The sequence below is a fragment of the Siniperca chuatsi genome, linkage group LG13 (assembly GCF_020085105.1).
Source record: "Siniperca chuatsi isolate FFG_IHB_CAS linkage group LG13, ASM2008510v1, whole genome shotgun sequence".
Taxonomy (NCBI): domain Eukaryota; kingdom Metazoa; phylum Chordata; class Actinopteri; order Centrarchiformes; family Sinipercidae; genus Siniperca; species Siniperca chuatsi.
This window is the reverse complement of record NC_058054.1, coordinates 25,249,730-25,268,974: the sequence shown is the minus strand read 5'-3', so window position 1 is coordinate 25,268,974 and position 19,245 is coordinate 25,249,730. Positions and strand designations below refer to the sequence as shown.

General features: G+C 40.5%; 1 protein-coding gene across 1 annotated transcript in view; it reads right to left on the bottom strand.

Annotated features, from left to right (window-relative positions):
- Positions 1–12,168: 12,168 nt before the first annotated feature.
- brinp2 (bone morphogenetic protein/retinoic acid inducible neural-specific 2) overlaps positions 12,169–19,245 on the bottom strand; it is a 277,419-nt gene continuing 270,342 nt past the window's right edge. Inside the window, exons 8-9 of the mRNA XM_044219849.1 lie at positions 17,669–17,975; positions 12,169–14,634 (exon numbers count right to left, since the gene is read on the bottom strand). Of these exons, the coding sequence (XP_044075784.1) occupies positions 13,813–14,634; positions 17,669–17,975 (1,129 nt within the window). The 3' untranslated portion in view covers positions 12,169–13,812. The remainder of the gene's footprint in view (positions 14,635–17,668; positions 17,976–19,245) is intronic.

Here is a 19,245-nt window from a genome sequence, read left to right as displayed (position 1 = left end):
CCAAGTCCAAATGGACTTAGGACTGATGAGGGAACCTTATATAGTTACATCAACCTTACTACTATAAACTCACAAGTAGTTTTCCTGGCCAAAAGTCCAACTTGGAAATCCAGAAGATCTCACAAGCTCACAAGTTGCATTTTCCTTTCCACTTTCCAGCTGTCGTGGCCAGTCAAACCTCAAACAACGAAAAAACATCTGGAAAATGTGATGGAAATATGGCATTTATGTTTGTTTCATGTTCATTTGAGGAAGGTTACAGTCTTCTCATCACTCCACACAGATCTGATGTTGTCGTCTCTTCAGTGGAGCGGAAGGCCGCTTCATGTACGTCATCATTTATTATTTCCATTGCACTCTGTCCATTTTGTTTTTAGGTGAATGGAAATGCACTTAATGAGATGGGACTGTCCGTATGACACTTTCCAGCACTTGGATCGGCATGAAACTCTCACAGTTGAATCTTCAGAACAAAAGATGAGCAACTACATTGGAAAATATTAGGGTTCTTTGATAAAAAGTCAAAGGTACAAGACTGTGTACATAGAAATGGAAGTAGACAAGTTAAGTACAACTCCCATGGTGCATTTGGATCAGAAACATCCAATCACTGATCTTAAAATTCTGTTCCGTGTGTTGTTGATCATGGGTGGCTAAAGATTATGCTTTTTAGAAAACTGGTTATACAATATGCAGCTTGAATCATTTCACTTTCAAATTGTGGGTCAATTTTGGATGAACTTGGTAACTATGCCCTGTTTTATTCTTCTTTTTCAATTAACCATTACTCTGACTGGCGTCTTCTTTGCAACAGTATGGGTCTCTTAGAATTTAGAGCTATCTAAAGAGAGGCAAACAAAAACATGATTTCTCAGACACAAATTAAAAATGCTGGCCATAACATAAACCTATAGACTTGCATGTTTCTATGTTGAGTAATTTTAAGGATATTAATACAAGAAAAATTTAAAATAGGAATTCAGAGTTGGTAAAAAAAATTTTCCACATTGATAATTGGTATAAAAGGAGCTAGGAGCTAACAGATGCTAATGTACATTAGGATGAAGGTCCACTATCCCGCTGCATTATGGGTAGTAAAAGGTCAAAGGTTTGAGGCACGGCACGGCTAGTTGCTGCTGCTGTTGGAGTTTGATTGTTCAACTGAAACTTGATGCTGCGGCTCACCCTGTGACCATAGCAACCACAGACACCACACAGAGGGGAAATTATACAGAAGCTGATATGCTGGTTCCTACACCTTCTCACCAGCACTGAACAAACATATGAAGGGAAACAGTCTTGGAGAAACCAGACAACAGCAATCAGCTAATCCAGTCTGGACCAATAAACAATGTTTATGTTATTAGTTAGCAAAACTTGCTATTTTAATTGCATCGTTTTCCTGACCATTTTCTCTATTTTAGGTTACAACCTGCTCTACTTACTACTAGCTGCCAGATGAGATTAGAGTAGGTGGATAGAAGCAGCCTGTGGTGTATGGTACAGTTCAATAGTAGGATCGGGGGTAGCTGGGAGCTGTCGGCAGGGGAGTTACACCCTGCTGCCGCAAATTCAAAATACAGAACTTCGACATAGCAAGGAGGCAGACACAGCAGAAACTACTTTCAACTGTTTGAAAGCACCTTTACTGATAAGATGCCAGTGTTACCTGTGTAAAACTACCCAAAAGAGGCATACAATACTACAACTCTACAGTATTGAAGGCTGGGAGGTTCTTTGGAAGTGCTACTGGGCCAGTGTAGAGGGTTTTGCATCACTTTGTTCAGGGAACCTAAGAACATCAGTATACACAGAGACACAAAAGATTGAGTTTGTCTATCTACGCTGAAAACATTTTATCTCTCTGCTTTCCTTTGAGACTCTACCTTTTTATATAGGTGCCCTTTTTTTTCCTCACAGCTGATCCACTGTTTTTCATCAACCATACAGTGAGAGAATGAGTGGCATAAAGAGTGTGTTGGGTGGAGTAATAGGAAATGAGAAAACAAGACAATGCAAGGATGACAAATTGAGACAGAGAAAGAGGCAGACAGGCTGACATGCAAATATTCCCCAGCGGAAGTAGCTGTCCCTTGTGTTAGCGATCCTGTCATTTGAGCGAGAGCCTGAACAGAAGAGGATGGCATACAACAGCACAGGACAGTTTATCCTGTTGGGCAGAGCAAGGGGACTGCTGCCACGATTCAAATAAAGTTATTTGATTTGATCAGTTTAATATATTTAAACCTTTAATCTGTTACGTCAAATAAAATGGTAGCTAATCTGGCAAAACTGTACGCTTGTTTACAACCTGTACGATCATCTAACTGCTCATGTTTGTTGGAAAGTGGAAACTCTCTTAAAGTAGGTCCAAGATCTCATCAATGTTCATAACCGATAGAAGTGATGGCCAGAGGAACAAAAATAAAACCCACGTTGAAATAAACCACAGTTCCTATGAAAGTTGCTCACTGGGCGCATACACTGAAAAAGCTTCTGCTGGCTTCCTCACGCTTCTGTGGTTTTGGGCCCAAAGAGCATGCTCACTAGAGTCCTTTTCCAGGCGACCTGGTTGAGAGCATGCATGTCCAAGTCTTCCTGTGGTTGAGACAGCTGACTTGCTGTTGGCTCCCCACACACATGAATGGGATAAAAGTTAAATGAGTTAAAAGAGAGTTAAAAAAAGAGTTAAGGGGCTAGGGAAAGCATTATGTCAATGACTGTCCCCCACGGGCATACTAAAACAAACGTGTGTGAATGATTAGTTTCTTTCTGATGAGCAGTTGGAACCTTGCATGGTAGCCTCTGCCATCAGTGTATGAATGTGACACGCTTTGGTCGGAAGACTAGAAAGGCGTTATACAAGTACAGTCCATTTACCATAAGCACTCTAATCCCTGGCTTGCAGCATATACAGTACACAGACAAATCATTAAGTACTACCCTTTATCTCTGATTTGACTGATATGTGACACCTCTGTACTATCTACGAAATTGATGGAAATCTCTGCAGTGAAAATAGTATCATTGTTGAGAGAAAGCTTCTTGTCCCACTATACACTTTAGACATTTTCATCATCCATGTGGTTTTCATAAATAGCTAAAATAGCTTTTCCTTTTTGACCTCTGAAATTAAGAATTTCTCCTTCTTCTTTCGTCTTTGCCCCCCTCATACCTAAATGACTAAGGTAGCAGAAAACACATCACTGTTCCAAACACTACTCATATGAGCAGTTTCTGATCTGCTGATCTTAACCTATGGTTAAGGTATGGTTGAATTTAGGCAACTAAAAAGTACATGGTTAAGGTAAGGGAAAGATTGCATTAAAGGTTGAAAGAAAGCAACATTGACTATAGGAAATGTGACATGACCCATGCTCTCCATTACCCAACCAAACCAAATACTGTGACCGAAGAGGTTTTCTTCAAAGAAAAAGAGAAAGCATGTACTTTAGAGTTGCAGGTGCTGGCAACTTCAAGCTAAACACGTAAACAGAAAAAACTAACCACCAAGTGCATAGAAACCGCACACTTAACCCACAAAAATATACTCAAGTGTCATGGATTTTCATGAGCGTAATGAAACACTGAGCGAAATGCGTTGCTCTTGTCAGAGATCAAGATCCTTCAATATATTTTGGTATATATAATTTGAGCATGAGGTTTGCTAGTGAGCCAGTGCCATGATTTCTATACACAAACATAAGAGGTCACTTATCAGGAAAACATACTGTAAACAGGTTGCATTTGAACACAAAAGCAATGCTATTTGGCCCTAAATCCAGAAAGAGAAGGAAGCTATAAAGGACACAATGCAATTTAAATAAGCAGAGGAGATTAGGTTCTGAAACAATAGAACATACAATATTTACTGCTCATAGGGCTGTCTGGCAGTGCTGCACACGAATTTATTGTCAACAAGCAAATTACTATAGTTAGCTAGCAGTGGATAGGAAATAAAGGAAGAGGCTTCACCGAGTCCAGAATGTAACATTTGGGTGCTATTGGCAGAAATAAAATATAATATTCATAACCTGAAAATAAGAATCATTATGTTTGCATTACCTTAGAATGAGCCGTTTTTTATCTACAGAGTGAGCGAGTGCCCTTACACAGAGGTTGCCATGTTTCTACAGTAATCCAGAATGGACAAACCAAACACTGGCTCTATATAGGGCCGTTCGCGTAGTTTGGAACGCTTGGAACAGGAAGATGATCCAAGTGGTATTCAAATGGTTGCAAATTGCAATTTCTATGCTAGATGCCAATAAATCCTATATACTGGACCTTAAATGTATCTACAATACACACATCATGGCCACCTGTAACGATTTGCAACCATTTTCAAAAGGAAACACCCACTTTCTGGACAGTGATTTTGTTTGCAAATAAATGCATAGCAACCATTCTTTATACTTAATGTTGCCTTTTCCAACAATGAGTAAAAACACTTACAGAATACACAAACCTCCATAGATAATGACAGGCACTCTCAACCATACATACCTGTATACCATTAAAATATCTGTTTGTCTGTGTTAATAACATTTTTCCAGCTTCCACTAAACATAACAACATTAAAATGTAAGTTTTTAAATAAAGATGAGGCAAGGAGTTTGTTATGGCAAAAGTGCAATTTTCTTGACTGTCTAAGTCAGCCACCTCAATCCAGCTGTTTCCATTCCTGAAGACCAGACAGAGGGCAAAAAGCCCCACCACCATGACACCAGGGACATCTGTCAATTGTAGACTAAAGACAGTTATTGACTGCAAAGGTTCTGCAACAGAATGTTAAATATGATCATTCTATTCAAGCTGTTTGAATAGATTGTCCAACAGATTTTGATCTTTTAAAAGTAGGGCACAATGTTTTAAAAAGTGTAAATAACCTCAAATTAAAGCAGAATGTCATCGCCTTAACCTCATAGTCATTACTTAATTTTGAAATTCAATTTGCTGGAGTACAGAGCCAAAATAACAAAAAAATGTACCACAGAAAAATATTAAATAAAACTGTTCCTTATGACAAATATGAAAAGACAAACATTTAAAGGGGAAGAAAGCTGCCCACATTTGTTAGTGATCATCTGCCAAATGCACAGACAAGCCTGATGTGCTTCAGCTGCTTCAAAATATTATACACAACATGAACTTGCGTTGAGAATGAGAATACCTTGCTCCTATAATTGAGCATATTTCAGGTTGAAAGAGAATGCTGCCAGGGCAGGACAACATAGGGAGGGATCTTTCTTAAGTTGGTGTGAGTGGAAAGTGAGTCTGATAAACTGGATGCAGGCCTGTGTTTGGTCTCCAACACTTTCTATTGCCCTTTCACTGCAGAACGAACCAAGAGAAAGAAGCTGAGGAGGATGACTTTGTGATGGTATGTGATGTTATTTTTGGCACTGGATTTAATTTTAGTCTTAGTGTTTTGATGGAAATGTTCTTCACATGTTCACTAAAATACTTTTCTGGGTTTGGCTTAATCGTAGAAGCTAAAACTGTTCCTTTAGTGAACATTTAAGGGAAGATTTAAATTAGTTGACTTCTTATATTAATCCTGCACTTGTTCCTACCAAGGACCTACTGTATATACAGTACACACAAGTTAGCTTACCTATAAATGTCAGTGTGTTAGCTTGCCTGTTATTATGGTTTGTCCCAGTGATGCTGCCAATTTTCACTTTTTTCCCTCCGAGCACGGTTAACGCTAACATTAGCTAAACGGGTCAAGCAGCTAAACCTCTGAAGAAGAGATTGTTTTTCCTCAACAGAAACTACGATGAGAAATATTCATTGATGACCTTTTTCCAAGATGAAAATAATACAAACTAAATAAAAAAGCTTTAAAAAGAAAAGTATGACAAAATGTATTACAGTGGGGCAAAAAGTATTTAGTCAGTCACCAATTGTGCAAGTTTTCCCACTTAAAAAGATGAGAGATGCCTGTAATTTTCATCATAGGTACACTTCAACTATGAGAGTCCGAATGGGGGGAAAGAATCCAGGAAATCACATTGTAGGATTTTTAATGAATGAATTGGTAAATTCCTCGGTAAAATAAGTATTTAGTCACCTACAAACAAGCAAGATTTCTGGCTCTCACAGACCTGTAACTTCTTCTTTAAGAGGCTCCTCTGTCCTCCACTTGTTACCTGTATCAATGGCACCTGTTTGAACTTGTTATCAGTATAAAAGACACCTGTCCACAACCGTCACACTCCAAACTTCACTATGGCCAAGACCAAAGAGCTGTCAAAGGACACCAGAAACAAAATGGTAGACCTGCACCAGGCTGGGAAGACTGAATCTGCAATAGGTAAGCAGCTTGGTGTGAAGAAATCGACTGTGGGAGCAAGTATTAAAAAATGGAAGACATACAAGACCATTGATAATCTCCCTCAATCTGGGGCTCCACGCAAGATCTCACCCCGTGGGGTCAAAATGATCACAAGAACGGTGAGCAAAAATCCCAGAACCACACGTGGGGACCTAGTGAATGACCTGCAGAGAGCTGAGACCAAAGTAACAAAGGCGACCATCTATGACCACTATGCCGCCAGGGACTCAAATCCTGCTGTGCCAGACATGTCCCCCTGCTTAAACCAGTACATGTCCAGGCCCGTCTGAAGTTTGCTAGAGAGCATTTGGATGATCCGGAAGAGGATTGGGAGAATGTCAGATGAAACCAAAATAGAACATTTTGGTAAAAACTCAACTTGTCGTGTTTGGAGGAGAAAGAATGCTGAGTTGCATCCAAAGAACACCATACCTACTGTGAAGCATGGGGGTGGAAACATCATGCTTTGTGGCTGTTTTTCTGCAAAGGGACCAGGGCGACTGATCCGTGTAAAGGAAAGAATGAATGGGCCCATGTATCGTGAGATTTTGAGTGAAAACCTCCTTCCATCAGCAAGGGCATTGAAGCTGAAACGTGGCTGGATCTTTCAGTATGACAATGATCCCAAACAGCATTTCAAGGTCCTGGAGTGGCCTAGCCAGTCTCCAGATCTCATCCCCATAGAAAATCTTTTGGAGGGAGTTGAAAGTCTGCGTTGCCCAGAGACAGCCCCAAAACATCACTGCTCTAGAGAAGATCTGCATGGAGGAATGGGCTGAAATACCAGCAACAGTGTGTGAAAACCTTGTGAAGACTTAAAGAAAACGTTTGAGCTCTGTCATTGCCGACAGAGTATATAACAAAGTATTGAGATGAACTTTTGTTGTTGACCAAATACTTATTTTCCACCATGATTTGTAAATAAATTCTTTTAAAAATCAGACAGTGTGATTTTCTGGATTCTTTCCCCCCATTCTGACTCATAGTTGAAGTGTAGCTATGATGAAAATTACAGGCCTCTCTCATCTTTTTAAGTGGGAGAACTTGCACAATTGGTGGCTGACTAAATACTTTTTTGCCCCACTGTAATACATTTTGTCATACTTTTCTTTTTAAAGCTTTTTTATTTAGTTTGTATTATTTTCATCTTGGAAAATGGTCATCAATGAATATTTCTCATCGTAGTTTTTGTTGAGGAAATTAACACTGGTGGTGTTGGAGCTTGTGTCACTTTGTAAGTTATTGTAGGTTATATGCTTCAGAGCAGGTCAGGTCTAACAATCACTGCAGTTTGTGTTCAAAATGCTGACAAAGAAAAAAAGTCTGCAACACTAGTGAATTTGTAATGTGACCGTGTCTATTCTTGGTCAGAGGTAATGAATGAGTTTGCCAAGTGAGTCCTGGAAAGCAATATGAGGAATCAATTATTTTTGTATTTTTTGTGAGCTGTCGTTTGAAACTGACGAGCTGTATAAGACCTGAATTTCAGATTTGTCAGCCATGATTTTGCTGTTGATACAGTCATCAAGTACCTTATGAGAAAAACTCAGTTTGCCTCTGTCTCTTTCAGTCAAGGTCAAACATGTTCTAACTTTGCATTTCAATGTCCGTTTCCCTCTCACACTGTCTCCAAACATGAATAATTTCTCTGAATACATTTGTAATGATGTAATTTGAAAGTAATTTCAAACCCCCAAATCTACACTGTTATTGATGACTATCTCCAATGACCTACAGTACACGAGCATAAAGTCTGCACACACACATACACGCATGTGCCAGTCGATTTCACTAATTCTACCTCATTAATTCAAACAGTCTGATTTTCTAAACATCATAAATCACTGCAAGACTAGCAGCCCAACCCCTCTCACCTTTTCTCTCCTTCCCACTTTCTCTCAGCCTTATCTTCCCTCCATCTCTTCCTCTATGTCATCTCTTCCCTCCTCAATCACTCTCTCATTTTCTCTCTCTTCCCCTCACTTCTTTGGGAGGTCCAGAAGGTTGTAGTATGCAGCCTAAATAGTGGTCTGATGGATTGGCTGTCTTCCACAGGCCTGAAGATTAGCCCAAGGGCAAACCCACTCCTGTTTCCTCGGTGCCATGCTAAAGATGAATAACTGTTTATTAACCCAATGCAGAGTAACTCCTTCCCCACCTCATTATGGGGTAGGTAAAAAACAGGCTGCTCAAGTTGGCCAATGTGGCACTGTCTCTCCCTGCCCCCCTGTCTCTGTCATTCTTCCTGTCTCTCTCTCCATTCCTCTCCGTTTTCTCCAGCAGCCTGATGTAATGTGACAGTATGTGTTTGGTACTTGTTTGCTTCCTGACAACCCAGGATATTGGCTTTTCATCTTACAAAAAACACTGCATTGCACATATATTAGAGGACATTCATCTTATTATGAGGGGCTGAGTGTAATTGCAAGTTTATGCATCCATTTAATGGCAACGTACTGAGGGCCAGATTTACTAAGGCTTTTGTGACGTTTTTTCAGTCGTACATGTGACGCATTCTGCCGCAGACACATGTGGTATGTACGAAACAAGCGCACCAGGCTGGAGTCGCAGTTTGATTTTAGCAAGTGTGTGCACCTTTCTCCTTTAAGGGAGGATTGTTCAAATGATTTGTGGAGAAACAGTATGTTAACAAAAGGTTTATAATGCATTCTGTTGGATTTATTAAGGTCAGTTTTGCTTGGAAAAGAGGACATAAAAAATAGTGCAGATCTTTACACAAGCAACGAGGCAGGTTGTAGTAAGGAAAGAAATATGAATTAGCCTACATTATTCCAAAAACTTAATGACAACCACAAAAATATCTAGAGAGCTGTTATAGTCAAGACCACTTAAGTTTAGTCAGAGATGAGTCCAAATCCAAGCAGTTTCAGGATTACAAAATTCTATAGTAAATGGTGGTCGAGTCTCAGTCATCAAAACCAAGTCCGATTGGGCTTGAGACCAAGTCACGACTGAATCCAAAAAAGGGCCCATTTAATATTCTTCAAACCAGAGACGTGCACACATAGTGGCTAAAGTGACTCGAGCCACTGCCCCTTTCTGTTTGTTATAATGTTCAGTTTTTGTTGAAACTGTTTAGGAAAGGTGTTTATTCAACTTTATGGTCTGTAGAACACAATATAATTCAACAGCACCAAAAACTACAGCCTGTGAAGTGACTGCATTAGTTTTAGCTAGGTAGACCTAATAGGCAAATGAGTGTAACTTAATCAGTACTGTCCTTGAGGCAAAATGAAAGTCGATTCAGACCGACTGGCAGCAGAGGAGTTGAAGGCAGGTTGGACAGGGCCAACAAACTTAATCTGTTCTTTAACAGATGCGACACACCGGGTCCTGCTCACCCCCCCTCTAACTCAGCTGCCCTCAGACTCCTATGAGTCCACTGCTCCCCCCTCCTCCATCTTCCTGGGAGAGTCCTACTCCCCCCTCAGCTGGCTCTCAGGCCAATGGTCCTCTCCAGACTGATGACCCCCCCGCCTGCAACCTCTTCTGTGTGCCTGACTGCTGACCAGGTGAGAGGACAGCTGATGAAACTCCTCTCAAACAAGGCTGCAGGCCCCGATGGCATTTGCCCCAGAGTGCTAAAACCCTGTGCCCACCAGCTATGTGGAGTCCTTCACCATGTCTTCAACTTGAGCCTGAGTCTTCAAAGGGTCCCTGTTCTGTGGAAAATATCTTGCCGCGTCCCAGTGGCTCCAAGGACTACAGACTGGTGGCACTAACCTCCCACATAATAAAGACCTTGGAGAGACTGGTGCTGGAACAGCTGTGGCCCATGGTCAGACCCCTCCTGGACCCCCTTCAGTTCGCCTACTAGCCCCAGCTGGGAGTTGAGGACACCATCATCTTCCTGCTGAACCGCATCTACACCCACCTGGACAAGCCGGCAAGCACGGTGAGCATCATGTTTTTTGACTTCTCCAGTGCTTTCAACACCATCCGGCCATCCCTGCTGGGTGAGAAGCTGGCAGCAATGCAGGTGGATGCCCCACTTGTGTCCTGGATTGTTGACCACCTGACTGGCAGACCACAGCATGTGCTTCTGCAGCACTGTGTCAGCAACACTGGGGCCCCTCAGGGGACTGTCCTCTCTCCCTTCCTCTTCACCACTACACCACAGGGGGTCAGTGTGGACATTTTAGAGGATTACAAGTACCTGGGAGTACACATGGACAATAAACTGGACTGGGCTAAGAACACTCAAGCGCTTTACAGGAAGGGCCTCTATTTTCTGAGGAGGCCGAGGTCCTTCAACATCTGCCGGACAATGCTGAGGATGTTTTATGAGTCTGTGGTGGCCAGTGCTATCCTGTATGCTGTTGCATGCTGGGGCAGCAGGTTGAGGGTAGAGGACGCTAACCGGCTCAACAAACTGATCTGTAAGGCCAGTGACATTGTGGGGGTGGAGCTGGACTCTCTGTCAGTGGTGTCAGAGAGGAGAATGCTGGCCATACTACATGACATCTTGGACAGTGTCACCCACCCACTCCATGACGTGCTGGTCAAACAACGGAGTACCTTCAGTGAAAGACTCATCCCCCAAAATGCACCACAGAGCGCCACCGGAAGTCATTCCTGCCTGTGGCCATCAAACTCTTTAACTCCTCCCTCTAAGTGTCAGTCTATATGACCCTAAGTCACTAAACTGGACATTGGATCATTAACATCACTGCAATACTTGAAATATTGTGCAATATTCTCTGTTTAATACTCCTGTGCAATATACTGTTTTCAGTTTAATATTCCCTGTTTATTGATGTTTATTAATGCTTATATTACTGCTGTGCAATATCCACTGCCTAATAATCTGGTTAATCTGCTACATTTAACTTGACAAGACTCATTATTGCTGTATTACTTATTACTTATATTATTACATTGTATTATACCATAGTATACTTATCAACCTGTAAATCCACTTTTGTACTTTACACTTATTTTAGCTTTTATACTTTATATCCACTTTTGTACTTAATTTATCTTAGCTGTATTATAGTGTATTATATTTTGATTTGCACATCTCTTATTTCTTACTAGAAATAATTGTCTCGTTGCAGACTTATTTTATTATTATTTCTATTTCTGTTCTATTAGTACTTCTATTCCTGTGTGCATTGACGTTATAGTGAGCAGCTGTAACAAAAGAGTTTCCCCTCGGGGATCAATAAAGTATTTCTGATTCTGATTCTGAAATGTGATAGGGGAAACAACAACTGGGAAACAATGTCAGTTTGCCTTAATGTTGCATTTTCTGCTAAAATTTGCAGTTATATCTCGGAGAAAAATATACATTATTGAAATAAAGTATTCTTGCACAAAGTGACAAGCTAACAATGAAAGTATGACATCTTTTCACACATTTGTGCATAAAACTACAAAATGACACTACAACTAAGATAAGGATCCTTCGTTAAGACATTATGGGGGGGAAAAAAACATTTTGGAATTTTGTGTTCATTAAACTTGAATTAGAACTTGACATTAAATAAACTGGGAAGTCACTACATGCTTTTTCCTTTTACAATGAGCATTTGGCTGCATTTGTTTCAGTATTCTAGTCAAACATCAGTTGTATCAACACCATCTCCACCCTCTACCTGCGCACATTTGCGCTGCACCATTTTCTTTGTAAATCTGGCCCTGTGTCTGGACTGGGTTCTCACATGGGGAGGACAATGGAAAAAATAAACTGAGTTGTCAACACACCAAAGACAACCTGTTCTGTAATATATATCAATATGTTATTTCATAGTACATGTTATAACAGTGAGGATTGAAAGCAAGGAAACAAGGAAAAGGATCACAAATCAATAAACCACTTAGTTTTTACTTGAACAAGCTGAGCACAGAAGAACTGCTGAAAATGACATACAAGGTTTACTGACTTTCAGTGAGAAATTAGTGAAGTAAATGTAGTATCATACTGGTAAGTTTGCAGCTCTCAAGAACACCATCAATGTCCTGCAGAAACCTTGTAACTCCAGTTCCCGTGGTAACTAGCAGCTGACATTGGACCCACATTTAAAAAAAACAAAAAACAAAAAAACGTTTCATTGACCTGAGACTAAACCAAACCCTTGAAAACTTTTTAAAACCATAATAAAATCAGCCAGGTTCTATGAGTTACTGAGAGTTTTACTAAGTGGAGATATAAGGATTTTGCAGAACAATTACAGAATGCAAGTACTGGTGTGCACTGTGAATAGTGACTCAAAGTTTCACAACACCAAATCAAAACAAGTAACTGCAGAATGTGTGACTGGCATTTACATGGAAAAGCTACATTACCACATATTCTGGAGAATGTGTCTGTTGTTCTGTCTTGGTAGAAATATTGAAATATAAAAAGCAACACAGTCTTCGCTGGGAAATTAAACACAGAAACTAAATGTGCTTCTTATCTTAACGTTGACTCTCCATATAAGGCATGAGTTTGTTTTGTTATAAACATTTTTTTGGTCTTTAAACTCAGTTATCTAAAAAGCAATGTGCACTTGTCCACACCTGGGGTTAGATGGAGCGTTATTTACAGCGCTATATCCGCAAACCTTTTTGTTACCACATCAGAAGATTTCAGCTAAAAAAAATAACTCAACATTTAAGATATTTTCCCCATTCAGTTTGCCAATGTGTTCACCTTCTTTTGGTATAGACACATCACCAAGGACAGAACATCACTAACAGGCTTCTCATTCGAATATTAAGCAAAATACTTACAAGTTTTCAAATGCCAGATAAAATGGAAGGCAGGGATTAAAAAGAAATATTCAAAGACAGTAACAGGGTTCAGGATTATCAAATTTTAAACTGTTAAGCATAACATAACAACTCATTCACCACATATAATATTATCCCATTTTCCCTTCCCACAAGATTGTTCTATAGCCAAAGAAAATAGGGTTAGAAAAGGGGAAATCCTCTTCAATTAACTCATTTTTGAAGACCCCTAAAGAGTTCCTCTTTACATATCAAAATCGCCTTTATTCTTGCAAGGCAGATGTCTTAGGTACACTTAATGACATCGGCTCTCTGAGGCTCCAAATCACAAAACCTGTCGGTGTAAGAGAGTCTCTTAGCTTCATCCACTTGTACAGTTTGCCAAAAGCAGGGCAGTAATCGTAAGCCTCCAGGCTAGTACAGTGGAGCCTCTGAAAGAGAGTCCAAGTATCAGCTGTTCTCCCAAAATCCACAACATGAATCCACTGTTCATCAAAGGGCTCTGATAGCAATTTCTGATAAAAATGTAACACCAAAAAACTAGCCAAGAGTGACCATAAGAAAAGCCCAGCAGTCAGCCTTTAGAGTTGGATGTTCTGTTAATCCTGATGATTTGGGTCCAAGAGGCCAATTTAGTAGCACCTCCCCTGCTAATTCTAGGGTTGTTCCTGAAGTAGCAACTCCACTTTCTATGTGTCGTATCAGTCCTGAACCTGACTTGTGTGCTAAGCCAGCTAGCTGCACAGCTGGGCCAGCTCAGGTTCAGGAGAAGCATTGGGAAGCTTGGAGTTGAAGATCTGGAGAGAGTCCTTGATGCGTGCCACCTCTCCGGCCGACAGCTTGAGCCGGTGGCGCAATAGACAAGAAAACAGGTCTAGTGGCTGCGGTGCAGGTGGAGACAGCCGGTTAATCCGGTCTCTCATCTCCAACAACATCAGAAAGGCAGCGTCCTGCGTACCCTGCGTGTAGGGGTAGTCCAGCTGCAGAATCAGATCCTTGATGCCCTCAGGGTCAAAGTGCATGCTGTATCCAAACACTTTCAGTGTGTTGATCTTCATATACCCCAGGTTTGACGTCTGGTCATCCAGGTCCAACGGTTCATAGAAGAGAGTTTCATTCACTGTTGGATCCTCTGTGACTATGCGGCTTCGCAGGTAGATGTGCACTGTTTCAAAGAACGACTTCCATTGTTCACCCAGAGACAGTGTCCAGTTGTAACACTGTGCCGTGACGACGGCATCCAGTCGAGTTCTCTCCCAGTCAGGGAAGTCAGGCTGGTTCACTGGCATAAACCAGCTCTCTGAGTGACTTCCCCCAAAAGGATTCACATAAATTGCAGGCACTGGCTCCAGTGTTGAATTCTTAGTGGAGCATATCTGGAAAGAAATGCCCATCAACATGTGGATGAGATTGGACTTATTTTTGTTGCTCTTGAGTGTCAGCAACATTCTCTTCCTCCAGGCAGGATTGAACCAACTTCCCAGGCGGACGTCATTGCTGATGTAGATGGCGTGGACCTCTATTCTGCTGTCCAGTCGCTGAAGCAGGTACTTCACCTGAAGAGGGATTAAAAAACTGAGATCACATTCACTCTTCTCTTACAGGTAGACACATAATAACAGACATATCATTTACACACTGGTTCTCAAACTATATATACAGTGCCCTCCAGAATTATTGACACCGTTGGTGAATATAACTGATGGCGGTGGGGATTCCCCTGAAGGGAAGTCAACCAGGGCATGTTAACGAGGGCATGTTGAATGACTAATGAAATGCAGCCTTAGTCATTCATCACTATGGAAAAGACCAGAGAACACAGTGACGATGTGCAACGAAAAGTTGTTGAGGTGCACAAATCAGGAAACTGATATAAGAAAATCTCTAAACTGTTAATAAATACCCATTTTCACTAACAGGGCAATAATTAAGACGTTTAAAGTGACAGGAGATGGTTCGATGGGCAAAAGAATCTCCAAGGATCACAGCTGGAGAACTGCAGAAGTTAGTTGAGTCTTGGGGTCAGAAAGTCTCCAAACTACCATCAGACACCATCACCACAAGTTGTTTGGGAGGGTTGCCAGAGAAAAGCATCTGCTGTCAATCAACAACAAACAAAAGCGCCTACAGTTTGCCACACGTTACTGGAAATTTCACTAGGACCAGGTTATATGGTCCGATGAGATCAAAACAGAACTTTTTGGCAACCAACATCAAAGGTGGTTTTAGCATAGATAGAAAGATAGCCATACAGAAAACACCTCATACCCACTGTGAAGTATGGTGGACCTTTGATGTTGCGGGGCTGTTTTCCTTCAAAGGCCCTGGACATCTTATTAGGATACATGGCAAAATGGACTCCATCAAATACCAGCAGATATTAAACGAAAACCTAACTGCCTCTGCCAGGGGGCTTAAAATGGGCTGTGGTTGGATCTTCCAGCAGGACAAAGATTCGAAGCATACCTCAAAATCTACACAAAAATGGTTCACCGACCACAGAATAAAGGTTTTGCCAACCTGTTCTCATTTCCAGATCGTCCAATACCGACATTTTGTCACACCCCTTAGCGTCTGTATGAGACGCACCGGGCTTTCAATTAACTCCAATATAAACCATCCGTGGCAATATTAGACACTCAGAGCAACTGCTCTGGCCGTCCATTCACTCCAATATTAACCTGATCGCGGTGCTATAAGACGCAGTGAGCATCAGTCCCATTGGAGAACCAAGGACCCGCCGCCCGGAAGTATTTTCCTCACTGTTAATTCCTTTCAATGATATCCTCAACATTTCTCAAAACTAAAAGACGAAAGTGTCCTTAATAATTCAGCAGTACGATAGGTTAATGTTACAGCCATCAGTTTTAATGATTTCTCCTTCAATTCTGAGAACTAAAGTTTTTTTGTCCTATTCTTTTCTATTGGCCTGCATCCACGTCACGTGACTGCCAAGTTTCTTATGTGAAAACCAAAATAGTGGATATCATATGAGTATACTGGGGGTGCCATCAACCAGTTAAATTTCATTGATCCACACCAGGGAAATTCGCTTGTTACAGCAACTCAAGATTCAACACGTACAGGAAAAAGGTTGATAGATAAAAAATACACATAAAATAGAAATAGAGAATACAAAATAGAAAATAAGAGCTATAAACACTATATACACCTGTCATTTATACAGCTTTGTGATGGGTAATTGAGCAGAATACTTGTAGAGATATTGTAATACACACATAGTGTGTAGCATTATACTACTATTTACAGTATATCAAAAATCGAAGGAAAAATAATCTAAACTGATAGCCGTAACATTAACCTATCTTACTGTTGACTTTTCAAGGACACTTTCGTGTTTTTGTGTGGAGAAATGTTGAGGATATCATTGAAAGAAACCCACATTACACATTACATTGGGGTTAATTGAAAGCCTGGTGTGTCTCAAACAAATGTTAAAGGGAACCTTCTGTGTCTGTATGAGAGGCCAAGGGGCATGACAAAACGTCGGCATTTGACAACCTGGGAATGAGAACGGGTTGGTTTTGCCATGGCTATCACAGTCCCCTGACCTAAACCCTATAGAAAATCTGTGGGATGAGCTGAAGAGGAGAGTCCACAAGTGCGAACTTGGAATCTGTCTGTATGGAGGAATGATTTCAGATCCCGTGCCATGTTTTCACCAGACTTATCACACATTATAGGAGAAGACTCAGAGTTGTTATAAAGGGAGGCTGCACAAAATATTAAATGAAGGCATACCCTTTTTGAGAATAACTTTGTCTTTGTTTCATGATTTAATATTTTTATTCAATTATGTTACTTAAATTATAGATTAGATTTAAACTCGGTGGAGTGGCCTATTAATGTAAAAAAAGTACAGAAAAATACTTTTCATTTTGTGCATTTTACATCAAGCTTTTAAAGCAAAAAATTCAAACACCATGAAACCTGTATTTATGTTTTTTCTGCCCAAATCTTTATCAAAAGGAAATTGATTATAAAAATGCACAAAGAATCAATAAGGGAGTCCTTAAAATGTCCAGATTAACTTGCTACTACCTGCCTTTGTAAGAAGCTTCACTTGTCACACTGTAGACACAGCAAAATGGATTCTGAGCTATCTATATTTGAAACTCCCTGCTCTTGTCCCTAACACTTCAAGGTTTTGATTGACTGAACTTGCTTTTCTCACTGACATTGTACATTCCCATAGCTTTTATTATTAGCTTGTGTGCATACCTTTACATGTTTAGTATGTTCTGAGATGGGGAGAAATAAAGAAAAAGAAACTCATAGGGCCAACTTGCACTGCCATATTTCATTTTTGCTTCTGTCAGAGATTGTAGAACGTTTTGCAGTACTGTAAAATCCATGTAGAACAATACAAACATTTAAGTTGTCATTTCGTGGCATATTTTAATGCTCTGTTATTATTATTGGATGTATTTTTTTGTGTCTAATCACAAAGAAACCAGTAGCAATGTGTCCTTTCATTTTTTTCATAAACTTTAGTGTAATCAAAGTACTATTTGGTCTTCATAGGTTTGAGAACCAATGGAATGCTTATATATAAGAAGCTCTGAGAACCTCAGCATCAGGCAGGTCCAAGTCCAAGTTCAGATAGTGGTCCAGGGATGCAGCGATGCTTGGCCGGCAGGAACCAAGATGGAGGAGGTTGCCATGGTGACAGGCTCCGCAGCGGGTTGCGTTGTCTGTGGCGCAGGAGGAGCAGGAGGTGGAGGAAGTGCCCACAATGCAGGGAATGACTCCGTGGCAGGTGGGCTGCTCCACAGGGCAGATGCAGCTCTTCACCTCCTCAGAGAAGGAGCCCAACACTCCATGCTCATTGCAGTAGAGCAGAGACTGGGACCTGCTCAACCAAAACCCAACAGGCCTGCAGAGGGGAACAAGGAAACACAATAATGCAGTGTGTTTGTGTATAAAGTACAGTATATTCCAGCACAGAACACCAAGTAGGTAACTGTTTATCAAGTAATTTGACACCAGGCTGAAAAGCAGTGTCACTGCCCTTTTTGGCTGGAAGTGTCAAGTCTGTTTCACCTCTGCGTGGGTGTGGTCAAAAGTGTGTTATGTTGTACCTGTAACCACACCCAACAGTGATGTCACTGGGTCCTGGAGTACACCTGTACATCAATGCATCAAGGTCAGAAGATAAACCACTGGAGGTCAGGAAAGACACGATTTTCAAGGTGTGTTAAGTTACTCTTTAACTGGACTTGTTTAAGTAAAATATGTAGAACAACTATCACTTTAAATGTCACCAAGAAGGGAATCCTCCTACACTGGTCATGCAGATAAAAATAAACACTACACAATAGACTGATCTCATAACTACAATGGCACATTAGTGCCACAAATTCATAGTATTATAAGGAAAAAGGAACGACTGTGGCTTGGTGGTAGAGAGGGTCGTCCACCAATTGGAAGGTCGGCTTCCCCCAGCCCACATGTCGAAGTGTCCTCGGGCAAGACATTGAACTCCAAATTGCTCCAGAGGGCTATGCCTTCGGTGTGTGATTGTGAATGTGATATGTAGTGTGTGAAGCGCTTTGAGTGGTCAGAAGACTAGAAAGGCACTATACAGTTCATTTACCAAAAAGTACACGATATTTTGAGAATCAAATTATATTTTTACTCAAAAATCGTAACATCATAATCCAAATCAAAACAGTAGTTTTCTCAGAGCACTTTTCATATAGAGCAGGTTAAGACGGTACTCTTTATATTATTTACAGAGACCCAACAATTCCCACCATAAGCACTTCGCGATAGTGGCAAGGAAACCTTGAGCAGAACCAGGGGGCGGCCATCAACCGGTATCTATGAAGTTATCATACATAATGTTCATTAAATTAATATCTAGTAACATATCATTATTTACTATATATTCAATGGATCAGAATTATTCAGGAATGTCTTATTAGTTTCTTAGTTGCTGAACTATGTGGAAAATTTTAAATGCCTGGATAAAAATAAATCAAACAAAGAAATAAAGTCAAATACAATACACATTGTTATATGTATTTCCTTTTTATGTACACATTTACTGTGTCATAATTAAATGAAAAACATTTTACAGTTACTTAGTTTGATACAATTATTTAGATGGAGAAGCATCAAAATGAAAAACAATCAACTATCCA